The 24,749-nt window shown below is 41.0% G+C and overlaps 1 protein-coding gene across 1 annotated transcript in view; it reads right to left on the bottom strand.

Annotated features, from left to right (window-relative positions):
• polb (polymerase (DNA directed), beta) overlaps positions 1–24,749 on the bottom strand; it is a 41,208-nt gene that overhangs the window by 14,762 nt on the left and 1,697 nt on the right. The window contains exons 3-11 of the mRNA XM_055662402.1: positions 23,737–23,803; positions 23,485–23,559; positions 21,034–21,092; positions 20,398–20,447; positions 19,559–19,610; positions 17,479–17,533; positions 15,916–15,988; positions 15,149–15,219; positions 9,414–9,500 (exon numbers count right to left, since the gene is read on the bottom strand). Of these exons, the coding sequence (XP_055518377.1) occupies positions 9,414–9,500; positions 15,149–15,219; positions 15,916–15,988; positions 17,479–17,533; positions 19,559–19,610; positions 20,398–20,447; positions 21,034–21,092; positions 23,485–23,559; positions 23,737–23,803 (589 nt within the window). The remainder of the gene's footprint in view (positions 1–9,413; positions 9,501–15,148; positions 15,220–15,915; positions 15,989–17,478; positions 17,534–19,558; positions 19,611–20,397; positions 20,448–21,033; positions 21,093–23,484; positions 23,560–23,736; positions 23,804–24,749) is intronic.

Here is a 24,749-nt window from a genome sequence, read left to right as displayed (position 1 = left end):
CATTATCAGTACTCGCTCGTGTTAGGTAAAGGTGAGTAAGGCACGTTACTCAGGACTGCATTCACGTCCACTGTGCAGCCCATAGGACTTTATGCCCTAACAAAGAACTGCAGATGCTGGTTAATACACTAAAGGACACTGAGTGCTGGAGAACATGGATAAGTGACATTTCAGGCCGAGACAGAGGATGAGAACAAATGATTTCTATGCTGTTGAAGGAACATCACAAGAACCTAAAGGAGATAATATAAATCAGAATAATTGTTTCTTTCTTCACGTGCTGACTGCGGTCATTAAGCGGGTTTATTATAATCCCAACTATCATCATTGGCAGACCTCAAAGTACATTTTGTAACAGCCACAACCCTCACATAAACACTCACAATATTTATGCAAATGTCCTCTCTTTTAACGCCATTTAAAACCAATTTAAAGTAAACAGCCCTGTAATTAAATTGCATAATTACATGAACTACATCCAGCATACAGTGCCTTCCATAATGTTTGGGACAAAGACCCATCATTTATTTATTTGCCTCCGTATTCCACAATTTGATATTTGTGATAGAAATAAATCACATGTGGTTAAAAGCACATTGTCAGATTTGATTAAATGCCATTTTTATACATTTTGGTTTCACCGTGTAGAAATTACAGCTGTGTTTATACATATTCCCCCCTCTTCAGGGCACCATAATGTTTGATGGCTTCATTGTATTGCTCAGGTGTGTTTAATTGCCTTCTTAATACAGGTATAAGAGAGCTCTCATCACTAGTCTTTCCTCCAGTCTTTCCATCACCTTTGGAAACTTTTATTGCTGTTTATCAACGTGAGGACCAAAGTTGTGCCAATGAAAGTCAAATAATCCATTATGAGAGTAAAATTGTTAGAGACATCAGCCAAACCTTAGGCTTACCAAAATCAACTGTTTGGAACATCATTAAGAACAAAGAGCACTGGTGAGCTTACTAATCACAAAGGGACTGGCAGGCCAAGGAAGACCTCTACAGCTGATGACAGAAGAATTCTCTCTATAATAAAGAAAAGTCCCCAAACACCTGTCCGACAGATCAGAAACACTCTTCAGGAGTCAGGTGTGGATTTGTCAATGACCACTGTCCGCAGAAGACTTCATGAACAGAAATACAGAGGCTACACTGCAAGATGCAAACCACTGGTTAGATGCAAAAATAGGATGGCCAGGTTACAGTTTGCCAAGAAGTACTTAAAATAGCAACCCCAGTTCGGGAAAAAGGTCTTGTGGGCAGATGAGATGAAGATTAACTTGTATCAGAATGATGGCAAGAGCAAAGTATAGAGGAGAGAATGAACTGCTCAAGATCCAAAGCATCAAGAGTCAAGAGTCAAGAGTCAATTTAAGAGTCAATTTAATTGTCATTTGGACCCCTGGGGTCCAAACGAAATGCCGTTTCTGCAGCCATACATTACACACAAATAGACCCCAGACACAACACAATTACATTTAACATAAACATCCATCACATAACTGTGATGGAAGGCCAAAAAAAACTTATCTCTCCACTGCACTCTCCCACCCCCGATGTCACAGTCAAAGTCAAAGCCCCCGGCTGGCGATGGCGATTGTCCCGCGGCCATTGAAGCCACGCCGGGTGGTGCGAGGTCGCACACCGGGTCCTGATGTTGGAGCCCCCGGTGTGCGCCCGCAAAGTCCCGCGGCCGTTCCAGCCGCGCGGGGCAATAGTGTCAGGCCCCGCTCCAGGAGCTCTTCGACCCCGCAACACGGGCGGGAGAATTCGCCGCCGCAGCAGCCCGAAAAGCGGTCTCCCTCCAGGGAGCCGCGCGGGGTCGTCCGAGCCGTCCGCAGACCCGCAGTAGCAGCGGCATCGGCAGCAGCAGCAGCAGCAGCAGCAGCGCTCCTCCACCGCTCCACCCGCTCCGGTCTCGGCCAGCTCCGCGACGGCAACGGTGAGTCGGCACCAGAGTCCCCGGCTTCTTCCCGTTGGAGGCCGCTCCTCGTTGCGGCCTCAACGACACCTGAGACCCGACGAGAAAAGGTCGGGTCTCCAGTGCAGGGAGAGATTACCACCTCATCTGTGAAACACAGTGGTGGGGGTGTTATGGCCTGGGTATGTATGGCTACTGAAGGTACTGGCTCACTTATCTTCATTGATGATACAACTGCTGATGGTAGTAGCATAATGAATTCTGAAGTGTATAGACACGTCCTATCTGCTCAAGTTCAAACAAATGCCTAAAAACTCATTGGCCGGCGGTTCATTCTACAGTAAGACAATGATCCCAAACAAACTGCTAAAGCAACAAAGGAGTTTTTCAAAGCTAAAAAACGGTCAATTCTTGAATGGTGAAGTCAATCACCCGATCTGAATTTTGAGTTGGATGTGGCACTTGTGGCTAAAGGGATCAGGGGGTATGGAGAGAAGGCAGGTACAGGATACTGAGTTGGATGATTAGCCATGATCATATTGAATGGCGGTGCAGGCTCGAAGGGTTGAATGGCCTCTACTCCTGCACCTATTTTCTACGTTTCTATGTATATGATGAAGAGAAAACTGAAGGGGACTAGCCCCCAAATCAAGCATAAGCTAAAGATGGCTGCAATACAGGTTTGGCAGAGCCGTACCAGAGAAGTCACCCAGCAAATGTTGATGTCCATGCATCGCAGACTTCAAGCAGTCATTGCATGCAAAGGATTTGCACCAAAATACTAAACATGACTAGTTTCATTTACAGGACATTGCTGTGTCCCAAACATTATGGTGCCCTGAAATGGGGGGATTATGTATAAACACAGCTGTGATTTCTACATGGTGAAACCAAAATGTATAAAAATGGCCTTAATTAAAATCTGACAATGTGCACTTTAACCACATGTGATTTTTTTCTATTGCAAATCTCAAATTGTGGAGCACAGATCAAATAAATAAATGACGGGTCTTTGTCCCAAACATTATGGAAGGCAATGCATATGGCATAAAACCAAAAGGTTTTAATGGGAGTGCAGCCATAGCTTCAGGCATGTCAGCAGCTGTACTGATCATTTAGTTTTCATTGATCTTCACCCCACCCACTTCAATAATAAAAAAACAAACGTTTTTTTACAGGAGCAGACGGCCAGGTAGATATTATTTTTCAAGTTCTCCATAAATCAACTCGTGCCTTTGGGCTTGCCAGCAACATGAATTTCAAACCTTTTCAAAAGCAAAACACCGCAGATGAATGAATTAATTAATTAATGAACTAATGAATGAATGAAGGAAGTTTATTGGCCAAGTATGTACACATACAAGGAATTTGCCTTCGTGCTCCATTCACAAGTAACAACACGACATACAGTAAACAACTAAGAACAAAACATAAAACATTAAAACATTAAGAATAGACATTTTAGTTTAAACATGTGAATGAAATAAAATACCAGAGCAAATGGAGGCTAGACCTTTGGTTATTGAGTAGAGCTACTACCTGCTTTTATGTCTGGCGGTGACGGCTTTGACAGTCCGGAGTCGCCTTCCAGAGGGAAGTGATTCAAAGAGTTTGTGGCCAGGGTGTGAGGGGCAGAGACAATCTTACCCCCTCGCTTCCTGGCCCTTGCAGTGTATGGTTCATCAACGGAGGGAAGGTTGCTGCCAATAACCTTCTCCGCGGATCGGACTATTCGCTGCAGCCTCTGGATGTCGTGCTTGGTGGCTGAGCCAATCCGGACCATGATGGAGAAGGTGAGGACAGACTCTACGATGACAGTATAGAATTGGACCATCATTGCCTATGGCAGATTGTGTTTCCTCAGCTGCCGTAGGAACATGCCAAATCTGAGATAAACCGAAGATGCTGGAAAGATTAATCAGGCCATCAGCCTTGTGGTCAGAGCAAAGAATTAATGTAACTAGGTGATTGGTCTTAACCTGAAATATTGACTTTGTTAGACACAAAATGCAACTCAGCGGGACAGGCAGCATCTCTGGAGAGAAGGAATGGGTGATGTTTCGGGTCGAGAACCTTCTTTAGACTGAATCTAATCAGTCTGAAAAAGGGTCTCAACCCAAAATGGCACCCATCCCTTCTCTCCAGAGATGCTGCCTGTCCCGCTGAGTGTCTGTCTTCAGTTTAAACCGTTCCTACCCATACAGGTTGACTTTGTTTCTCCTTTCAGAGAGATTTCTTTTCTTTTTGAAAGTAAAGTTCCCAAGAAATTATAAAGAGTTTAGTTGAATATAAACATCACATTAGAATTTAGTTTATTTTAGAGATACAGCATGGAACCAAGCACTTGTGCCCACCGAGTCTGTGCAAACCAATGTGCAAACCCAAGCACCAAGTTCCATGTTACCCAGTTTTGTATCCTACCCACTAGGGGCAAGTCTATTAACTTGAAAACCTCTATATCTTTGGAATGTAGGCGGAAATCGGAGTGCTCGGAGAAAACCCATGTGGTCACAGGGAGAATGTACAAACTCCATACAGACAGCACCTGTGGTTGGGATCCAGCTGGGGATCTGGCGCTGTAAGGCACCAACTCTACTGCTGCACCACTGTGTTGTCTAAAGTTTCAAGAATCCCAGTTGTTTAATTATCCAGTAGGGTGGTTCAGTTGCCTGGTAACAGCTGGGAAGAAACTCGCTGAATGTGGGGGTGTGTGTTTTCACACTTCTGTAGCTCTTGCTTGATGGGAGAGGGGAGAAGAGAGGTGCAACTCATCCTTGATTATGCTGGTGGCCTTGGTTTGTGGTATGCTGGAGGTTGGTTTGTGTGATGGTCTGGGCTGCGTCCACAATTCTCTGCCATTTCTTGCAGTCTTGGATGAAGCTGTCCCCAAACCAAGCTGCGACGCATCCCAATAAAGAAAAACCACTAATTATAAAAGTTGAACCTCCAGCAGAACTGTAAAAGTTCTGAACCACAACTCTATTAAAAACAGGAATTGATTATAAGGCCTTCAAAAAGGTACTGTGAAATAGATTCAAACCATGATAGAACATATGGAGTGAATGAGAAGTAGCAGAATTAAAAGCAAGCTGAATACAAAACTGAAAGCAGAAAGAGTTAACAGAAGTAACTCAAATGGCTAATGAATGCATCACATTTAAAGTTTGGACCTGCTGCTTTCACAACTCTGCTACTTTTGTGATGGACCAAACAATTGCCACATCAACCTGTGATACATTCCAACACATCACATTATATTGGAGTATCAGTAGAAATTGGTAAGAGTTATTGGAGACATATCAATTTTTTTTAAGTTTAGTTTCGAGATATGGCGTGGAAACAGGCCCTTTCAGCCCACCGGGTCCACGTCGACCAGCGATCCCCACATATTAACACTATCCTACACCCACTAGGGACAATTTTTACATTTACCAAACCAATTAAACTACAAACCTGTACGTCTTTGTAGTGTGGGAAGAAACCGAAGATCTCAAAGAAAACCCACGCAGGTCACGGGGAGAACGTACAAACTCCGTACAAACAACAGCCGTAGTCAAGATCGAACCCGGGTCTCCAGCGTGCATTCGCTGTGAGGCAGCAACTCTAACGCTGCCCCTTTCTGAGGAAGTAGAGGTGTTGGTGTACTTTCTTGGCCGTGCTGGGAAAGTAGGTGTTACATGCCGTGAGTGATATTTACACCGAGCAAACCTGAAGCTTCTGACCGTCCCCACTGATGTAGACTGGGGCGTGTACACCACCCCACTTCCTGAAGTTATTGACCAACTCTTGTAATTTGCTGTCACTGAGGGAGTGGTTGTTGTCTTGACGTGACGCTACTAAGCTCTCTGTTTCATCATTGGTCGCGATCTAGCTCAGCATGGCGCTGTCATCTCCAAATGTATAAACGGAGTCCGAGTTGAATTTGGCCACACAGTCTTGAGAGTTTACGGAGGAAAGTAAGGGGATGAGAATGCATCCATTTGGGGCATTGGTGTTGAGAATTGTGGAGGATGTTTTGTTGCCTATCCTTGCTCATTGCAGTCTCTGGATCAGGAAGTCAAGGATCCAGTTGCAGAGGGCTGCACTGAGCCCTAGTCCAGGAGTCTGGACTTGAGTTTGGTTGGAATTATGGCATTGAATGTGGAGCCATAGTGAATAGAGTCACATCTACATCAATGTCCTTGTTATCCTGATGTTCTGGGGACGAGGGTGGGGCCATGGAGATGTCATCTGCCAAGGTCTCTGCCTCAGAGGGTGGTGGAGGCAGGTTCTCTGGATGCTTTCAAGAGAGAGCTAGATAGGACTCTTAAAACTAGCGGAGTCAGCGGATATGGGGAGAAGGCAGGAACGGGGTACTGATTGGGGATGATCAGCCATGATCACATTGAATGGCGGTGCTGGCTCGAAGGGCCGAATGGCCTACTCCTGCACCTATTGTGTATTGACTTGTTGTGGCAGTGGATCAAGGCTGTCTGGGAGTCTGATGACGATGTGCACCATGACCGGCCTCTTGAAGCACATGCTGATTGATGATGGATGTCAGATCCACTGGGCAGTAGTCACTAAGGCACGCTACCTTGTCACCAAGAGGATAACGGTCTTCTTCAATCAGGTGGGAATCTCAGTTTGGAGTAGGACGAAGTTAAATATGTCAGCGGATGCTCCTGCCAGCTAGTCCGTACAGGTTCTGAGGACACAGACAAGTCTCCTTCCTTGCCAGTCAGTTTCCAGGGGTTTCCAATCTCAGAAAGACCGATCTGATGTGTGTGATGGTGACTGTGTGTAGAGATACACCCGAGGCTGTTGGTGCAGTCAACATCAGCCCATTGATCTACTGTTCAAAATCACCACAGAACACATTGCGCTCATCAGGGAGAGATGTGTCATTGCCACAAACTCTGCCGACTTCATTCTGTAGCCTGTTACAGCAATCTGAGCCGTGTCACAATCAACAAAATCGCTTCACATCTTGACAAGAGAGAATAAGATCTTTGTTTGGGAGACACCGTTATTGTGCTTGTAATTCAACACCAAAATTAATTTTGATATTTATATATCAAATTGTACTTCACACCTCTTTACGAGGAAAGTCAATTAACTCGTGTTTTCAAAAGCCACGAGAGTTGCAGGTGAACAGACACCACAGTGTCTTTCATGATGATCTTAAACCAAGATCAATGAACAGACTTCTGAAGTGTAAACCAGCAGTGGTCTGCCACTCCTACAGAAAGCTCGCCACACTTGTCAGAATACTTCAAAAGCAGAGGGAAAACATGTGATTAAAAGTTCAAAACCTTCCGCAGATCAGGTGCTTCAAGTTTAAAAGAATAGCAAAGACTGAAATGATAAAATGAAGGTGTCAGTTTACCCACAGGAAGCAATTTAAGATAAACATTACTGACTTAATTTCAAAGATCTGGATGAAACCCAAAGTGCATCCTCTTACATTCCTTTGTAGAGGTTCATATTGATTAGCAATAACTCAAGCTCAACCCGTTTGTTTTAAGGGACCTTGTTTTGAAACGGCAATTGAAAATCGTTTTGATAGAGTAGATTTAGGAAAACAGGAAACAGTATTACCAGAAGCTATCATGATTCAATTACCAAGAAATTAGAACATTCCAAAGAAATTGTTATATCAAAAGAGTGGTGAAAATGTGCAACTCCCTGCTCCAGGGAGTGGGTGAAGTGAATAGTATCGATGCATTTAACATGTTTGTCACCTGTACTGAGGTACAGTGGAAAGCTTTGTTTTGCATGCTATCTAATCAGATCAGGTAATACTGGATATAAATAAATACAATCAAGTTAAACTCAAGTACAACTCAAGTACAGAGAAGGTTCACCAGACTGATTCCTGGGATGTCAGGACGTTCATATGAAGAAAGACTGGATAGACTCGGCTTGTACTCACTAGAATTTAGAAGATTGAGGGGGGATCTTATAGAAAATTACAAAATTCTTAAGAGGTTGGACAGGCTAGATGCAGGAAGATTGTTCCCGATGTTGGGGAAATCCAGAACAAGGGGTCACAGTTTAAGGATAAAGGGGAAATCTTTTAGGACTGAGATGAGAAAAACATTTTTTACACAGAGAGTGGTGAATCTGTGGAAGTCTCTGCCACAGAATGTAGTTGAGGCCAGTTCATTGGCTATATATAAGAGGGAGTTAGATGTGGCCCTTGCGGCTAAAGGGATCAGGGGGTATGGAGAGAAAGCAGGTACAGGATACTGAGTTGGATGATCAGCCATGATCATATTGAATGGCGGTGCAGGCTCGAAGGGCCGAATGGCCTACTCCTGCACCTATTTTCTATGTTTCTACAATAGATAGAGCAAAGGGGAAGATACAGAGTGCAGAATTAGTTCTCAGTATTATAGCGCATCAGTTCCACAGACAGTCTAATTTGTCATCAAAGCAATGGCCCAAAACTATCCAGTACTGAATACTGAATGGAGTACAATATGGAGTTCTGGTCACCCAGCTAAATGAAAATATCATTCGGCTGGAAAGGGTGCAGCGGAGATTCATCTGGATGTTGCCTGGGTTTGCAGGTTTGAATTACATGGAGAGGTTAGATAGGCAAGGACTTTTTTCTTTGGAGCATAGGAGGCCGAGGGGTGACCTTATTAAGATGTACAAGATCCTGAGAGGCATGGAGAATGTGAACGCTCACAATCTATTTCAGAGTCGAGGAATCTAAAACTAGACGGCATAACTTTAAGATCCTGATGAATCTAAGCCTATGTCATAAGGAAGAGATTTATGAGGGAATTCAGGAGAATTGTTTTCACTCAGTGTAGTCCATATCTGGAAAGAACCAGAGGAAGCTATGGAAGTGGATATGATTATGACTTTTCAAAGACATTTGGAGAAGATAGATAGGAACGGTTTAGAGGGCTATGGGACAAACACAGGCAAATGGGACTAGCTCAATATGACAAGGTGGGCTGAAGGGCCTGCTTCCATGCAGTTTAGTTTAGAGATACAGTGCAGCAACAGGCCCTTCGGCTCACCGTGTCCGCACCGACCAGCGATCCCCGCACATTAACACAAGCCTACACACACTAGGGACACTTATACCAAGTATACAAAACCAAGCCAATTAACCTACAAACCTGTACGTCTTTGGAGTGTGGGAGGAAACCGGAGATCTCGGAGAAAACACTCGCGGTCACGGGGAGAAAGTACAAACTCCGTACAGACAGCACCCATAGTCGGGATCGAACCCGGGACTCTGGTGCTGCAAGCGCGGTAAGGCAGCAACTCTACCGCTGCGCCACCGTGCCACCACAGGAATATGTTTATGACTAGGATGTTAGTATATACATATTTGATGAAGTCGTCTAAAATCCACTCTTCCATCATTTTATTTGTGATTTTAATACAATGGGTGAAAGGGAGACAATTCCAGACTGACAAAAAAATAAAATTCTGCTTTTGTTTATTGTTTTCTCATTGCAGCAACTGGAGAAATATTACTTACCATGAACTTGGAATCTCCCTTGGAAAGGGTGATGGTGACAAAGTCTATTGCTTCCAGGCATTCCACAACTTTATGTAGAAGCTTTGGCTGTAAAAGATCCAATAAAAATCTCAGTAACTGAGCTCCAGTGGATCTCAAATAATAATCATTTGTGCAATTATTTAGCTGGTGGGGACAATTGGAGGCCATACTAACACACTTGCAAGTTCATTAATATGTTCTTCATTTTATTCTTATACAGTTCAAATCTATTGCCATTTTGAAAGAAAACAAAACTTCAGTATTGTTGCCAAGTCTTTTACACAACTCACTTGAATATTTAATAAGAATTTCATTTGCTCCCCATAACTTTACTGGCAGTGAGAGCTCGAAGGCAAATTCAACAAACTGCAGTTCATACCATAAACCACCTTCTACATTTCTAAGAGGTTTGCCAATCTACAGAATAACACAAAACATAGAATATATAAAACTCTACCACTGTGCCACCATGCTGTCCAAATATTTCTATTCCACAGAAAGGCTAGTGAAATAACCCTGAGAGCACTATCTGTTGGTGCTAATACAAATCGATCTTTTTGATATTTTTACTTAATTATATCAGACGGTGGATGCCCTTAAGCTGGAAAGAGTGCAGTGAAGATTTCCAAGGATGATGCCAGGACTCGAGGGACTGAGCTACAGGGAGAGGTTGGGCAGGCTAGGACTTTATTCCATGGAGCGCAGGAGGACGAGGGGTGATCTTATAGAGGTGTGTAAGACGAGGGGACTAGATAGGGTGAGTGCTTTAATGAGACAAGGGGAAATCAAGAACTTGAGGACATAGGTTTAAGGTGAGAGGGTGAAGATTTAATAGGAACCCAAGGGGTGACTTTTCACACAGAGGGTGGTGGGTAAGTGGAACGAGCTGCCAGGGGAGGTAGTTGATAAAAGTGCTATAAACAACATTTAAAAGGCAGTTGGACAGGTACATGGTTAGGAAAGGATCAGAGAGATATGGGCCATACTTAGGCAGGTGGGACGAGTGTAGACGCGTGTCAGGCTGAAGGGAGGGCCTGTTTCCGTGCTGTATGACTATATTATAGTAAACCATAAAGAGAATGCTTGCTTCCTCTCTCCCCATTCATACATTATTTTCCAGTGTCTGGAATTTATCCTCTATGCTAAGGGGTGGAAAGCGACAATGAATTTAATACTGTAAATCCTAGGCTGTAAAGATATCTAAATACTAAACGCCTTATGATCACTGCATTTGTTAGCCTTGCAAATCTCCTCTGATCCCAAATGACATTCAATTAAAATGCTGGGTCACAGTATTAGGCACACATGGCACATACGGGAATTATCCTTTGTGCCAAATGGCTATCACTGACTAAATGTTAAGTCTGTTATTCTATTTCAACTGTGACATAAATGGCTAGAACTGGTGAATATTTTCTATTTTTTTCTGTTCTGGAAAGCATGAGAGTTTAATTGTGTTGCATTTCTATATATAGGTTAACATAATCTCATCAAGATGTGAGAATTCTATTTATTTTCTCACTTGCTTAATTAGCAGCAGTTTTGTTGTGGGGAAAGTATATTTGAAAGGGAACAACATAAATCCTGTGGTCTCAGCCCAAATAAATAAAATACAAATGAAATAACAGCATGTGAATGGATAAGTCAATGGAAATTGGCAAAGATCAGGCTAAACTTGCTATTCAGGAGAGATATTTTGCTGCATTTATTGATTATTTTATATTAAAAGACAACTCATTGCATATTCAGAAATAAAGAGACACAAAAAACTGCAGATGCCTGAATCTTGAGCAAATAAACCAAGTACTGGAGGATCACAGAGGGACAGTCAGCATCTAGGGAGGGAGTGATGAAGCCTGCACAGTTGCTGCCTGACATGCTGAGGTCCTCCAGCACTTCATGTTGTCTGCCCATTCCCTCTGCAACTGCTGTCTGAACTATTGAGTTCCTGACTTCTCAAACAGCTGACTTTGTGATTCAGTATACAGTCATGGAATTGCACAGCTCATATACTGGCCCTTTGGCCCATCGAGTCCATGCCAACATTTTTCTCATCCACACCAATCCAGCAAAAATCTTTGTAAGGGCTCCCTTGTTTGCCATGGCAACTGAGAGAGATCTCATCCACGCCAGGCAATACATCACCCTGATATCTAATAGCTCTTCCTTCTCAATGGCTGAAAGGGTCTGCTTCCACGCAACTCTGTGACTCATGGCCACTTTGTTGAAATCAAAACTCATCACATCATTGCCAACCTCGATCTAGGATTTATCCGAGCTTAACCCTTCCTTCAGCCCTCCCTTCCTCCCACAATTTACAAACTGACAGTTGACATCTTGTAGTCAATCACAGTTTCATTTTTATTTCTCACCTATGGAAAGGGCCAGGCAGCATCTCTGGATAGAAGGAATGGCTGACATTTCGGGTCGAGACCCTTCTTCAGTCACCCATTCCTACTATCAGTGTCTACAATGTTCTGTCAGGCAGAAATCCACCAGTAAAAGGCCTTCACACAGAGGTTTGCTGAGATCATTAAATGGCAGGTCAAAATATCACTTCTAATGGGCAGCACTTCTCCCAGCTGTTATCAGGCAACTGAATCATCCTATCGCAACAAGCGAGCAGTCCTGAACTACTATCTACCTCACTGGCGACCCTCAGACTATCCTTGATTGGACTTTGCTGGCTTTACCTTGCACTAAACGTTATTCCCTTATCATGGGTCTATACATTGTGAATGGATCGATTGTAATCGTGTATTGTCTTTCTGCTGACTGGATAGCACACAACAAAAGCTTTTCACTGAACCTCAGCACACGTGACAATAAACTAAACTCCTATGAATTCCATGGTGCTAACATTCAGTGAAGGGTCAGTTTGATCAAATTCAACCATTAGGTCTGTCATTAATGCCCATCACAATATTTTCAACTTCTCAGTTAGTTTCACCAACTATGCACCATTCCCCTTTGTCCAAACCACTTTGCTTCAATCTTCTTCTGGCATTCTAGTAAGTAGCCTGGCAATGCTGGATTTAGTTTCCTTGCTGTGTCCACTCGTGGTGCCAGGAGTGAATTAGCAACATCAGTGATCAAACTAGAATCCCATTTATCAAATGACATACTATAATGGTGCTACTATGCACGGTTTAATGAGGTGAAAAGTCAAATGGGAATTGGTTCCTTACCATGGCTAGTGAAGTGGGATTAAAATTAAATGCACATGTAGCCTCAACGATTGTAAACAAATTAATTTCAAAATGTGGTAAAGTTGCACGGCATGATGTAGGTATGTTGCAAAACCTACCTGAATCGTCGTTGAGAATTTGCCCCAGCCCGTGTGCGCGATTTTGGCGCTGTTTAGAGGGGGCGGGTTTAAAACGCGATTTTTACTAGGCTGTTGCAATCGAAAATGTTCAGCCTAGTAAATCATTAATGAAAAATCGCTGAAAGACCCCGTCGCAAAAGGTAATATTAGTTTTTATGGCCTTGTATAATAGTTATAGTAGTTTAAAAATCACTCTCTAAACCCGCGACCTCTCGCAGCCCCAGGGTTTTATAAAACAAACAATTAAAGGTATGTACCTTATTTTTACATTAAAAAGGGTTTCTTTAGAACCCTTTATACAAAGTTACTATTGCGAGTAGCTAATTTTGGGCTCTTTATATCCTGCAGTATTTTTCTGGGCATTTGAAGGCACAAATCTACTGCAATGTGAACGTTCTAAACCAGCGCGTTCACAGGAACCCACTAGAAAGCTGATTTAAAATGGACTTTAATTTACAGCAATTGAACACTAAATTCCTTCCATTTGGCCTATAAATTAATGTAAATGAGATTTCAAAATCATGTTTTATTGAGAATTATTTATGAATATTATTTGGACACTTGGGCTATTTAAAAATGTTAATCATTTATTAAGAAATGGATAGATGTTTAGATCTAGTAATTGAAGTTTGAAATTAGCTACACTTGGGTAACTAATTATATGTTTTAATTTCAGGTCATCCAAGTAAGATTATTTCATATTTGTTTCAGAATGGTTCAATCTACGATAACTGAAAATTTCATTCAGTTCTCTTAATTTTTAAGAAGGTTATGGCCTTTTGACAGCACACGATCACAGCTTTTTTGTTATGTCCATAGAAAATCAATAGGGAACAAGATGCTAATTTCCGAGTATGAAAATGGCCATAACTTTTTAAATACTTGAGATATGAAAGTGAATTAGGTGTCAAATTAAACTTCTTTTTATGGTTTATCTGATGGGATAAATTACAGACTTGATTTTTTTAATCTCAAAATTTTGTAACATTGCTACATGATGTTAACATGAAACCGTCTAAATGGTTTAAAGCGGAACTTTTAAGTCGCTTAGCATTTTTGTCAGATTTCTTTCCCAGCCAATTTTCCCACTCGTTTTCTGCTAATGTACTACTCCTTGGGAAATCCTTTATTTTGTATCTTCAAAATGAATCTCAAAAAGATGTTGGCTCATCATCGAACAGACCTGTGGATGGCTTGATTGTAACCACATATAGTCTTTTCGCTGACTGGACAGCAAGCAACAAAAAAGCCTTGCCTCGGTACACGTGACAATTAAAAAATAAACTAGACACCATCCAGGTGATAGTTATTTATGCAAGAAACCTGAAAATGGAATCAGAACAATCCATTCAATATAATTTAAGAAGGAACTGCAGATGCTGGAAAATCGAAGGTAGACAAAAATGCTGGAGAAACTCAGCGGGTGCGGCAGCATCTATGGAGCGAAGGAAAAAAATTTCCTTCGCTCCATAGATGCTGCTGCACCCGCTGAGTTTCTCCAGCATTTTTGTCCACATTCAATATTGAGAATGGCCTAAAGATGTCATATGAAAGTAGCTTTGAAATTATTCTTGCATTGCAAAGTTTGACCTAATTACTCTCCCTCAACTCCCATCAAATTGGTATGGCAGGCTCACTGTCCCTCGGTACACGTGACAATAAACTAAACTGAACTTTTCACAAATTCCTTCAAAAGGTGACCAAAGGTAACCTTATTCATAGCCATGTCTGCAGGATTTATTTCCTATATTAAAGCATTCAGTCTTTATTCTGTAGTTTAATACTGCAACGTGAGCATCCTCTTGCAAAGACACGGTTTTCAGCAATTAAAAAATGTTTAAAGCTATTTGAGTTCAGCACTGGCATCTAATTCCTTCAGTCTATCTGCATCCTAGGGAAGAAGTACAGTGCCCTCTGCTGTTGAACAATGCCTGAATCTGAACAAAATGCATGGCCATGACTAAGTATAGGAAGCACACACCTTGTCCCAGGGTAGGTAGAATGGGAAACTGCAGATGCTGGAAGCTCCATCAAAACACCAGAGGAAGTCAACAGATCAGGCAGTGTCCACTCCCCACGGATGCTGCCTGACCTGCAGAGTTCCTCCGGCACTCTGTGTTTTAATAAACAAAATGGGGAGAGGTCAATGAAACCATTTAAATGTATTCAGGGATTATTATAATAGACTACACTGCAGGCCAGCAGAAACAGGTATAGCTTTTCATTATTCATTCACATCCAAGGCCAACAAGTGTTGTCCATCCATTGCCAAATGCATCTGTGAGGATGAATCACCTTCTTGTACAACTGAAACCCATATGACATGACTTGGTGCTGAATACTAACACATTACATTGTAAACTGACATCTCTAGAAAGCAACGTACCTTTTTTAATGATTCCGAGGTATAGTCCGGATGAGTCAAGAGAATATCCATATCACCACTGGACTCAGCGCCTGAGAACAAGAGAGAACACTGAGGAATATTGCTTTTGATCCATTCTCCCTACATTTTTTTTTTGCATTTAGTAGTCATTAAACAAATAGAAATAGTGAACAGATAAAGAAAAACTGGTGGTCATAAAACTGTAACAGCACATCCTCTATCAGCTCAATCACTTTAAAGGAAAGTATTATAAATGTTATTAAGTAGAGACAATGATGTGCGGAGGCAAGTCGGGTGAAAAATAAGGACATGGGGAACTCTGTCCTAGTTGCGCCTGGGGGGAGGGGGAGCAAAAGCAGAAACACTGGCCACGGAGGAGACATGGTTCAAGGTTCCATCTGTGTCAGCGGGGGAGGGGAAACCACGTTTACTAACGAAAGAAGACATCTCGGATGGAAAGCCTCATCTTGGGAGCAGATGTGGTAGAGATGGAGACATTGAAGAGGAGTGGATAAGTCTCAAGAGCACAAGTGATATGTTCTCCTGTTTTTTTTCAAGCCCCGCAGTCAGCCCCAGTGAGAGCTTATCCAGTCCCCTTCAGCACACTGTGAATTTGCACACATCCTTAGCAATTTGATCCGATTTTTTTTAATTTATCTACTTTTAAAGCAGATAAATCATCAAATGGTATCCTGGTTTAGGCAAAAGAGCAAGTATTCCATTTGCTATTTTTCTTTTTGCTAATGCAGAAAGCGGAATGTACCAACCTCGTCTGAAGCTGCCACAAACGGTGGCGACATATTTAGAATCTAATTTTTCCACTTCCCGCAGAGCTATAGCCTAAAGAGTAAAAGAGACAAAAATAATTAAAATTCACGATGCTAAGTAAAAGCAGAAGTGACATTCGTGACTGTGGGGCAGATCTTTCATTTACTTCAACTCTACTGTGGTAAAATTAAGTGGATATGCAGGGATCATATGCAGGCAATGTTTAAAGGAGATGTGCGGGGCAAGTGTTTTAGTCTTACACAGAAGGAAGGCGGTGTGTGCCAGGAACACGCTGCCAATTGTGGCGGATACAATGGTGGCATTTAATAGGGGTCTGGATCGGCACATAGATATTCAGGGAATGATAATTGCTAAGGACCAAACTTAGGAATGGTGTGGCAGTTTTTCCTTTGTGTGAAACCTTTATCCAATATGGATGGCTTGAATAAACGATTAGTTACAATGGGAAGGCATAGTGGTATATTATTCCATTTTAAAGCTTTTTTTAATTGTTTCCAAATTCGTATTCCACTCTGTATTATAGGGTTTTCCTTATAGGTTTTTTTGTGCAGTTTTGTGGGAGCAAATATAATCGGACTAATTTCAAAAGGTAAACAGCCTTCCTTTTCCATCCTTAACCAATCTGGTTGTTGATCCATTTCTTCCAGCCAGAAATTCATGTTTTTAATATGGACTGCCCAGAAATAAAACAAGAAATTTGGCGACTAGAGCTTTTCCTAAAGAGTGGAGAGATACTAAATGATTACAGGAATTCATTATCCCCAACTATTCATCGGTGTTTTATAAATCATCCATAGAGTTTGGGATTGTTCTCCTTGCAGCAGGGGAAGGCTAACTGGAGATTAGATGCAAATGTGAAAATCATGAAAGGTTTAAATAAGTAGCATGAAATAGTTTCCAATGGCTCATGGTGAAAAACCAGAGGACTAAAGACAGGAAAATTTGACCGATGGCTTCTTAGAACCAATTTCAACAAGTTTTCAAAAGAGAACAAGAATTTTCGATTAAAACAAAAATTGCAGTAGAGGTCAAAAGGGGAAATAAAACGCATTTGTGCAATTCCTTCCATTACGTCAGAACCTCCCAAGCCTTGAGACCAATGAAGTAACTACAAAGTTTAAGGATGGCACTGTGGTTCAGCGGTAGAGTTGCTGCCTTATAGCGCTAGAGTCCCGGGTGCTGTCTGTACGGAGTTTGTACGTTCTCCCCGTGACCTGTGTGGGTTTTCTCTGAGAACTTCGGTTTCCTCCCACACTCCAAAGACATGCAGGTTTGTAGGTTAATTGGCTTGCTATAAATGTAAAAATTGCCCCTAGTGTGTGTAGAATAGTGTTAGTGTGTGGGGATCGCTGATCGGTGGGCTCAGTGGGCCGAAGGGCATGTTTCCGCGCTGTATCTCTAATTGAGACCCGAAACGTCACCCATTCCTTCTCTCCAGAGACGCTGCCTGTCCAGCTGAGTTACTCCAGCATTTTGTGTCTATCTTCGATCTGCAGTTCTTTCCTACATATCTTACCCAGTTTGAGGTCTCTTTGCCTTACCTGCATTTTCACCATTTCTGTCCGAGGAATTCGCTTTTCAAAGTCCTCAAAATACCTACAGAAATCAATAAAATAACTATCAGCATTTAGTAATTGGAAAGTAATTCCACCTGAACTGGCCTATTATAGATCACCTGTAGGTTAAATGTTCAGTTAAAAGTTCTCTCTGTTATCCTGCATGACTTAATTCAGGTCACCCCTTACTTTTAAATGATTCAGGTTTAGCATCAATGAAAAATAACAACTACTTTGCCACAATAGCAAGGGACTACCTTCATATCTCGCCAATCCTCCTGCACCGCATATAATATACTAACTAACATGAAGCACAAGGTAGAAACTCAAGTTTCAGATCCAAACTATAATTGTGCGATCCACATTAAACATTGTGTTACTGCCCAGACTCCGTTTTGAAACCCATTACAAGATAAATATTTCCACAATTATTACATGTAGCAGTGTGACTAAGTTATTGTCAAAGGCTATGGGGAGAAGGCAGGAGAATGGGGTTAGGAGGGAGAGATAGATCAGCCATGATTGATTGGCAGAGTAGACTTGATGGGCCGAATGGCCTAATTCTCCACATATCACATGATCTTATTGTCCAAAACTAGAAGTTGTTTAGTTATCCTTTTTTTTGCCACCAGAGGGCTTTAGCATATCGAGCAAATACCTGCACTACACAATTGCTCACATTTAAGAAAAACTATCTAAAAAAATGAAATTAAATGATTAAATTTTTCCCCAACAATTTTAGCCTGTGTATCAAATCAGCAAACAAATTAAACGCAAAGGATGTGTCCTTAACGTAAAACATTTTGAAGTCTTGAAGGTTAATCTATTGGGAAAATTAATGCTCAATCATTGTGGATAATTTCAGATTAGTCTCCATATCCTTTAAAGCACAACAGGAAGATTTAGCAGGTGCAAACTAGCTTTCTTAACCAAGGAGTAAAACAAAATAGCTGGCTGAATCGTGAATTCCCTTAAAACTACTTCCTCCAACTTGAAATTACAATGGGTACAGTCAAACTTTAATTAATGGCTGCAAGGCTCTGATTACAAAGATATACTTCGCCTTTCAGATTTAAATGTAACATACACCTGCCTGTCAATTCTCTAAAAATCGTATTCCGCCCATTTTGTGTTGTATAAAATCATTTTGACCGCAAGCTCTTTGCCAATATTACTGTCCCTTCAAAGTAATTTTCCTCAAAATGACCAATAGATAAGATATTTACACTCTTGCAGAGAATGGTGAATGTCTGGGTCCAAAGAGGACTGCAAAGGTTTTAGTGATTAACAATAATTTAAGACAGAGAGTGCTGCCCTCTTTCAGACTCTCACTTTTGCTCTCTCTGCTATTCTGGCAAACTCACAAACTCGCAGAGGGAAAAGATTTACTAGGAACCTGAGAGGCAACTTTTTTTTTTTTTTTTTTTTTTTTAAACGGAAAGTGTGGTGGGTGTATGGAACGAGCTGCCAGAGGAGGTAGTTGAGGCAGGTATGACCACAATGTTTAGAAGACAATGTTTGGACAGGTACGTGAACAGGTCTGGTTTAGAAGGATGTGGGCCAAACACAGGCAGGTGGGACGAGTGTTGATGGGGCTTGTCAAGAGTCAAGAGTGTTTTATTGTCATATGTCCCGGACGGGACAATGAAATTCTTACTTGCTGCAGCACAACAGAATATGTGAATATGTAAACATTGTATATAACGCCAGAGAAATAAAAAAGTTCAATAAATAACAAATATAGTGCAAAACAAATAATAATATAGTCTTTTGCAGTTCAGAGCTCGTAGCTTATTTGTTGTGTTTTATAGCCTGAACGCTGTGGGGAAGTAGCTGTTCCTGAACCTGGACGTTAGACTTCAGGCTCACGTTGCCACGTTGGTCATTGTGGGCAAGTTGGGCTGAAGAGACTGTGTAAAACACTATGATGATTGTAGGCACCACAACAAACAATGTGCAGCAAGCAAAGTTGCTCACTGCACCAAATCTTTCACCATTAATACTTGATCCCATGCTGTATCACATTTCATTTATGACAAAATGGCTCCTCTACAAAAACACTTACTTCAAGCCAATCCGCTGATGGTAATTCAGTATGTGTTCATTCTCTCTCAGATCTGTAGATCAGAGAAATTATATTTCAAATCATTAATAGCCATTTAGACTTCAAATGACAGGAAAAAATTACTGCCAAGACTTAGATCAAATTGGTTTCCCGTTCCAGAGGGCTAACTGTTCCTCTCTCAAAGAGCGGTACATTTAAAGATGATCATCACAGTGGCCATGTAAATGGGTTTGAGCTGTGCACTTAACACTTTACCTTCCCATCCCTATATTCAACTTCAGCCCCATAGTTCTCTAGATGTAACCTCTTACTCATCCCCAATTGTAAATGCTCAAAATGGAGGACCCTGTAGAGCATCAGAGACCCATGTTCGATGCTGACTACTGGAGTTTGTAAGTTCTCCCTGTGACCACATGGGTTTCCTCCGGGTGCTCTGGTTTCCTGCCACATTCAAATGTGTAGGATGGAATTAGCATAGGAGTGATTGCAGGTCGGCGTGGACTCGGTCTTCCAAACGGCTGCATCTCTAAACTAAACTAAACTAAACTAAACTAGACATGTTGCATGGCCTGCTGTGTATCTCCAGCATTTTCTGATTTCTTTTTTCTTAACTGCTGATTTTTTGCTTTTCATTATGAATGACCAATCATTAACAGAACGCTGAAGTGAAATAAATAATTTGCATTTTCAGGAAATAGATTGCACATACATAGTAAAGTATTAAAGGAACATTTTCATATGTAATTTTATTTATGGGCAATAAATGTTTTTAGTTAAGATTGTAACTTTACAGCCTGGTGTTGTTGTAGTTTAAAAAAATGTGGGCTCAAATACCGTACCATCCAAAGTCTTGATTCCCTCCTCCACAAACTTTCTCGCTGCGGCAGGTCTGCAAAGTAGCAACATGCATTAGTACATGACTGGGTTCAATCCCGTTTAAATACCTTCCAAATTATTTCACATCCTTCCCGTTATTTCTCTTTTGCCCATTATTTTAAATTGATCAGGACACTAATTCATTTAACGTGGCAAATCTTAGCCCTTACGCCATCAGATAAACATATTTTTTCCTTATTCTGAGCTGAAAACCTCCGAGGTCTCCAATCTCTTAAACTGCCTCCTGGTAAACGTCCTCAAACCATCGCAGATTCCTTCTCTCCAGAGATGCTGCCTCACCCGCTGAGTTACTCCAGGATTTTGTGTCTACCTTCGATTTATACCCGGCATCTGCAGATCTTTCTTACTGTCATTGCTGTAACTCTCAAAGCACTAACTCATTGATATCCATATTGTCTTTCTATTGAGTGTTGTTAGCACACAACAAAAGCTTTTCACTGTACCTCAGTACATGTGACAATAAGAAACTAAACTATACTGGCATTAGCAACAAACATTATTGGGATAGATGGGATCCCCTCCATTTAGCCAGATAATTAAGTTCCACTGTGATAAATGTTATTACCGTCAGAACTTACCCTATTCCGGTTACTCTTGTTAAAAAGTTAATAGATGAACTGGTATCATCTTGACGAATCTGCGAGAAAAGAAAGCAATATTTCAATGTAATCATCAACATATGAAAATACATTAAAATTAGATAACTTATCTCTTTCTCTTCCAATCGTGAATAATTCATTGTTTAAGCCTTCATGTTTAGACGGGGGTTTTACACAATGGAAGAATAATGGAATTAAAAATATGGGACACCTTTACAAGGAAGGCTCTTTTTTGACATTTCAGGAGTTGCAACAGGTTTATGGACTTCGAGGGAATGATTATTTCAGATATCTTCAACTTAGAAATTATGTTAAATCAAATTCTAAAAACTTTCGAAATAGAAACCCAGAGATTCTTGACGAATGTTGGAATAAGCATCCTAATACAGAAAAATTAATATCTTTTATATATAATATCTTATTAGACAGTGACATCCCTATGACGGACTTACATAGACAAGCATGGGAAAAAGAATTAAATCAGGTAATAACGAAAGACACTTGGGAAGAAAGTTTACAACACATACATCAGTGTTCACTAAACGCCAGACACTCTCTAATACAATTTAAAGTAATACATAGGTTACATTACGCCAAAACAAAATTACATAAAATTTTTCAACATATCTCACCTATATGTGATAAATGTCAACATTCAGAAGCTACGTTATCGCACATGTTTACAAGCTGTACAAAAATTAAAAATTTTTGGGTAAATATTTTTAGTATAATATCCAAAGTAACCAAAACACAACTGGAACCAAACTCAAAATTAATAATACTCGGAATATTAGAATTAAATCAAACACTTAGAATAACACAAAGAAACTTTATCGATTACAGTTTAATAACAGGAAAAAAATTAATCCTAAAATTTTGGAAAGGCCCTACGGCCCCCACAATCAGAATGTGGATTATAGAAATGACGGAGACCTTAAACGTGGAAAGAATTAGACTTGCCCTGTTGGACAAACAGGAATTATTCGTTGGAACATGGTCTCCTTTTATTGAGTACTTAAAGGGTCAGAATAGTTCAGCACAGGAACCTGACTAGCACCCGGACTAAAGATTGGATGAAATACTACACTTTGAAATATACGAACATATCTCGAATGATGTCTTTAAACTTAAACAAACTTTTCCATTCTTCCTTAATTACCTTTTTCACCCCTCTCTCCCTTTTTTTTTTTTTTTTTTTTTTTTTTTTTTTCCTTTTATTTTCCCCCTCTTTTTCCCTCTTCTTTCCCTCTATTTCACCTATCCTTTTAGTTCTATCTAGTTATAAAAAAAAAACGAAGAAAAATGTAAAAAATATTGGAGACAATGTAATAATAACTGTCAATGTTATCATTTTAAAAAATGTAAGACAGTAATGATGTAATAGACTATGTACTTATCTCCAATAATAATAAAAAAAAAAAAAAAAAAAAAAAAAAAGAAAATTCTAAACTCCATCATCATCGCAGTCACTGGAAACGAGTGCGACTGTCCACTCCTCTCCATAGGGTTTTCTACTTGTGGGTCTGCAGATGTCTGTAGAGGCCGATCCGCGATCCACACACCTTGGTGCAACGTGGGCAGTGGAGACTGGCGGTGGTTGGTAGGCGTCGAGCCCCCTTCTCTCTCTATCTCTCTCCTTACGGTGCTGTTGCTTTGTCTCTGCGACACAGCGTAGTTCCATTTTGTGACGTGCAGCTCCTTCCTGCACGGATTTCCTCCAGGAGAGCCTGTCCAGTGCAATGTGCTCCCAGTTACTCGATGTGATGTGGAATTTCTTTTTACACCATTTACACCAATGAAGGTAGACACAAAACGCTAGAGTAACTCAACGGGTGAGACAGCATCTCTGGAGAGAAGGAATGGGCGACGTTTTGGGTCAAGTCCCTTCTTCATTTTTAAACCATTTAAAAAAAAATTGAAGTTCTACATTTATAGAAAATGTGGAAAACAATTTTAGTTAGAGCAAGATTTCACAACAGTAAGTATACCAACCCTGCTGGTAAACATATAGGATTGGGGTTGTGTGGACTACCATCTTTTCAAAATGTACAGTGCTTTTTTGTATAGGAAGGAACTGCAGATGCTGGTTAAAACCAAAGATAGACACAAAATACTTTAGTAACTCAGCGGGGCAGGCAACAACTCTGGAAAGAAGGAATGGGTGACGTTTCGGGTCTCGACCTGAAACGTCACCCATTCCTTCTCTGCAGAGCTGTTGCCTGTCCCGCTGAGTTACTCCAGCACTTTGTGTCTTTTTTATATCCACCTAAGTGTACTGAAGGTCTTCTTTGCAAAACATACATGGCTTTCTTTTCACGCCTGATAGATTTCTTACTTTGGTTCGATCATCCCGTACCATTAATCTGGAATAAATCTAAACAGGTGATTAACACTCGAAAGGATTAATTGAATAAATAATCCATGCTGTACCTTTTCCAGCTTTTGCAACTTTCCTGTTGCTAGAAACTCGTCAATCTTCTTAGCAATCCTGTCACCAACTCCTTCCTGAAACGTATTGCAAATATAAATTAATGCATTCTATCTCACAAAACACCACTCGGATACCTTGTCATTTTAACTCATTTAAGATGTTTTAAATGATGCAAATATTGGGAAGAATAACTAAAGTTTACAACATTTTGAAACGTTACAAAAATGTTTTTTTAGTATTGAAATGCTCACCAGTTTTTTAGCTTCTGCACCACTCTTGATTATTGTTGGATATTTTGCGATAACCGACGCTGCTTTCCTGTCAGAAGATAACAAAAAGTACAAACTTGCATTCCAAATGTCTACTTTGTTTCTGCAGAATAGAAAGCCTCGATACAGTAATAATTTTGTAAAATTGTATTACACGCATTTTCCCTTTCCATGTGAGCCTCGCATAGAAAGCAGGTATACTGCAAATTAAGAATCTAATTTACAGATGACAAACTCAGATTGAAAGTGTATTTCTATTTACAACCCGGCAACCACGGGACAACTGCGGCATGGTGGCGCAGCGGTAGAGTTGCTGCCTTAAACGCTTGCAGGGCCGGAGACCCGGGTTCGATCCCGACTACAGGTGCTGTCTCTATGGAGTTTGTGCGTTCTCCCCATGACTGTGTGGGTCTCTTCCGAGATCTTTGGTTTCCTCCCGCACTCCAAAGACATGCAAGTTTGTAGGTTATTGGCTTTGGTATATGTGTAAATTGTCCCTAGTGTGTGTAGGATAGTGCTAATGTGCGGGGGATCGTTAGTTGATGCAGACTCGGTGGGCTGAAGGGCCTGTTTCCGCGCTGTATCTCAAAACTAAATAAACTAAACCAATTAAAATGTGAAATTAAAGTTTGAAGTATACTGATCATGTGGTTTATATTAGGAACCATTGCTAGAGTAACTCATTTGCTTGTCCAGAACATCATTCTGGATCCAATTGGAAGCACCACCTGATAGGGGTGATGAACTGGGTTTACTGAGGGGACCAATATTAAGCAGGAGCCACTGACCTAAGTCATCTGAACTGCATACACCGATCACTTGCTCCAGCTCTACCTCTCTTTACCAGCTTACCCTCCCCCCCACTCCATCCGTATGAAGCAGGGTCCCGACCCAAAATATCACCTGTCCATTCCCTCCACAGATGCTGCCTGACCCACTGAGCTCCTCCACCACAGTGATTGTTGATTAGGTCAGGAACCCTGGGAAGAAATGCA

This window comes from Leucoraja erinacea, chromosome 35 (assembly GCF_028641065.1).
Source record: "Leucoraja erinacea ecotype New England chromosome 35, Leri_hhj_1, whole genome shotgun sequence".
NCBI lineage: Eukaryota > Metazoa > Chordata > Chondrichthyes > Rajiformes > Rajidae > Leucoraja > Leucoraja erinaceus.
Note: the sequence above shows the minus strand (reverse complement) of the source record. Positions and strands in the feature narration are given on the sequence as shown.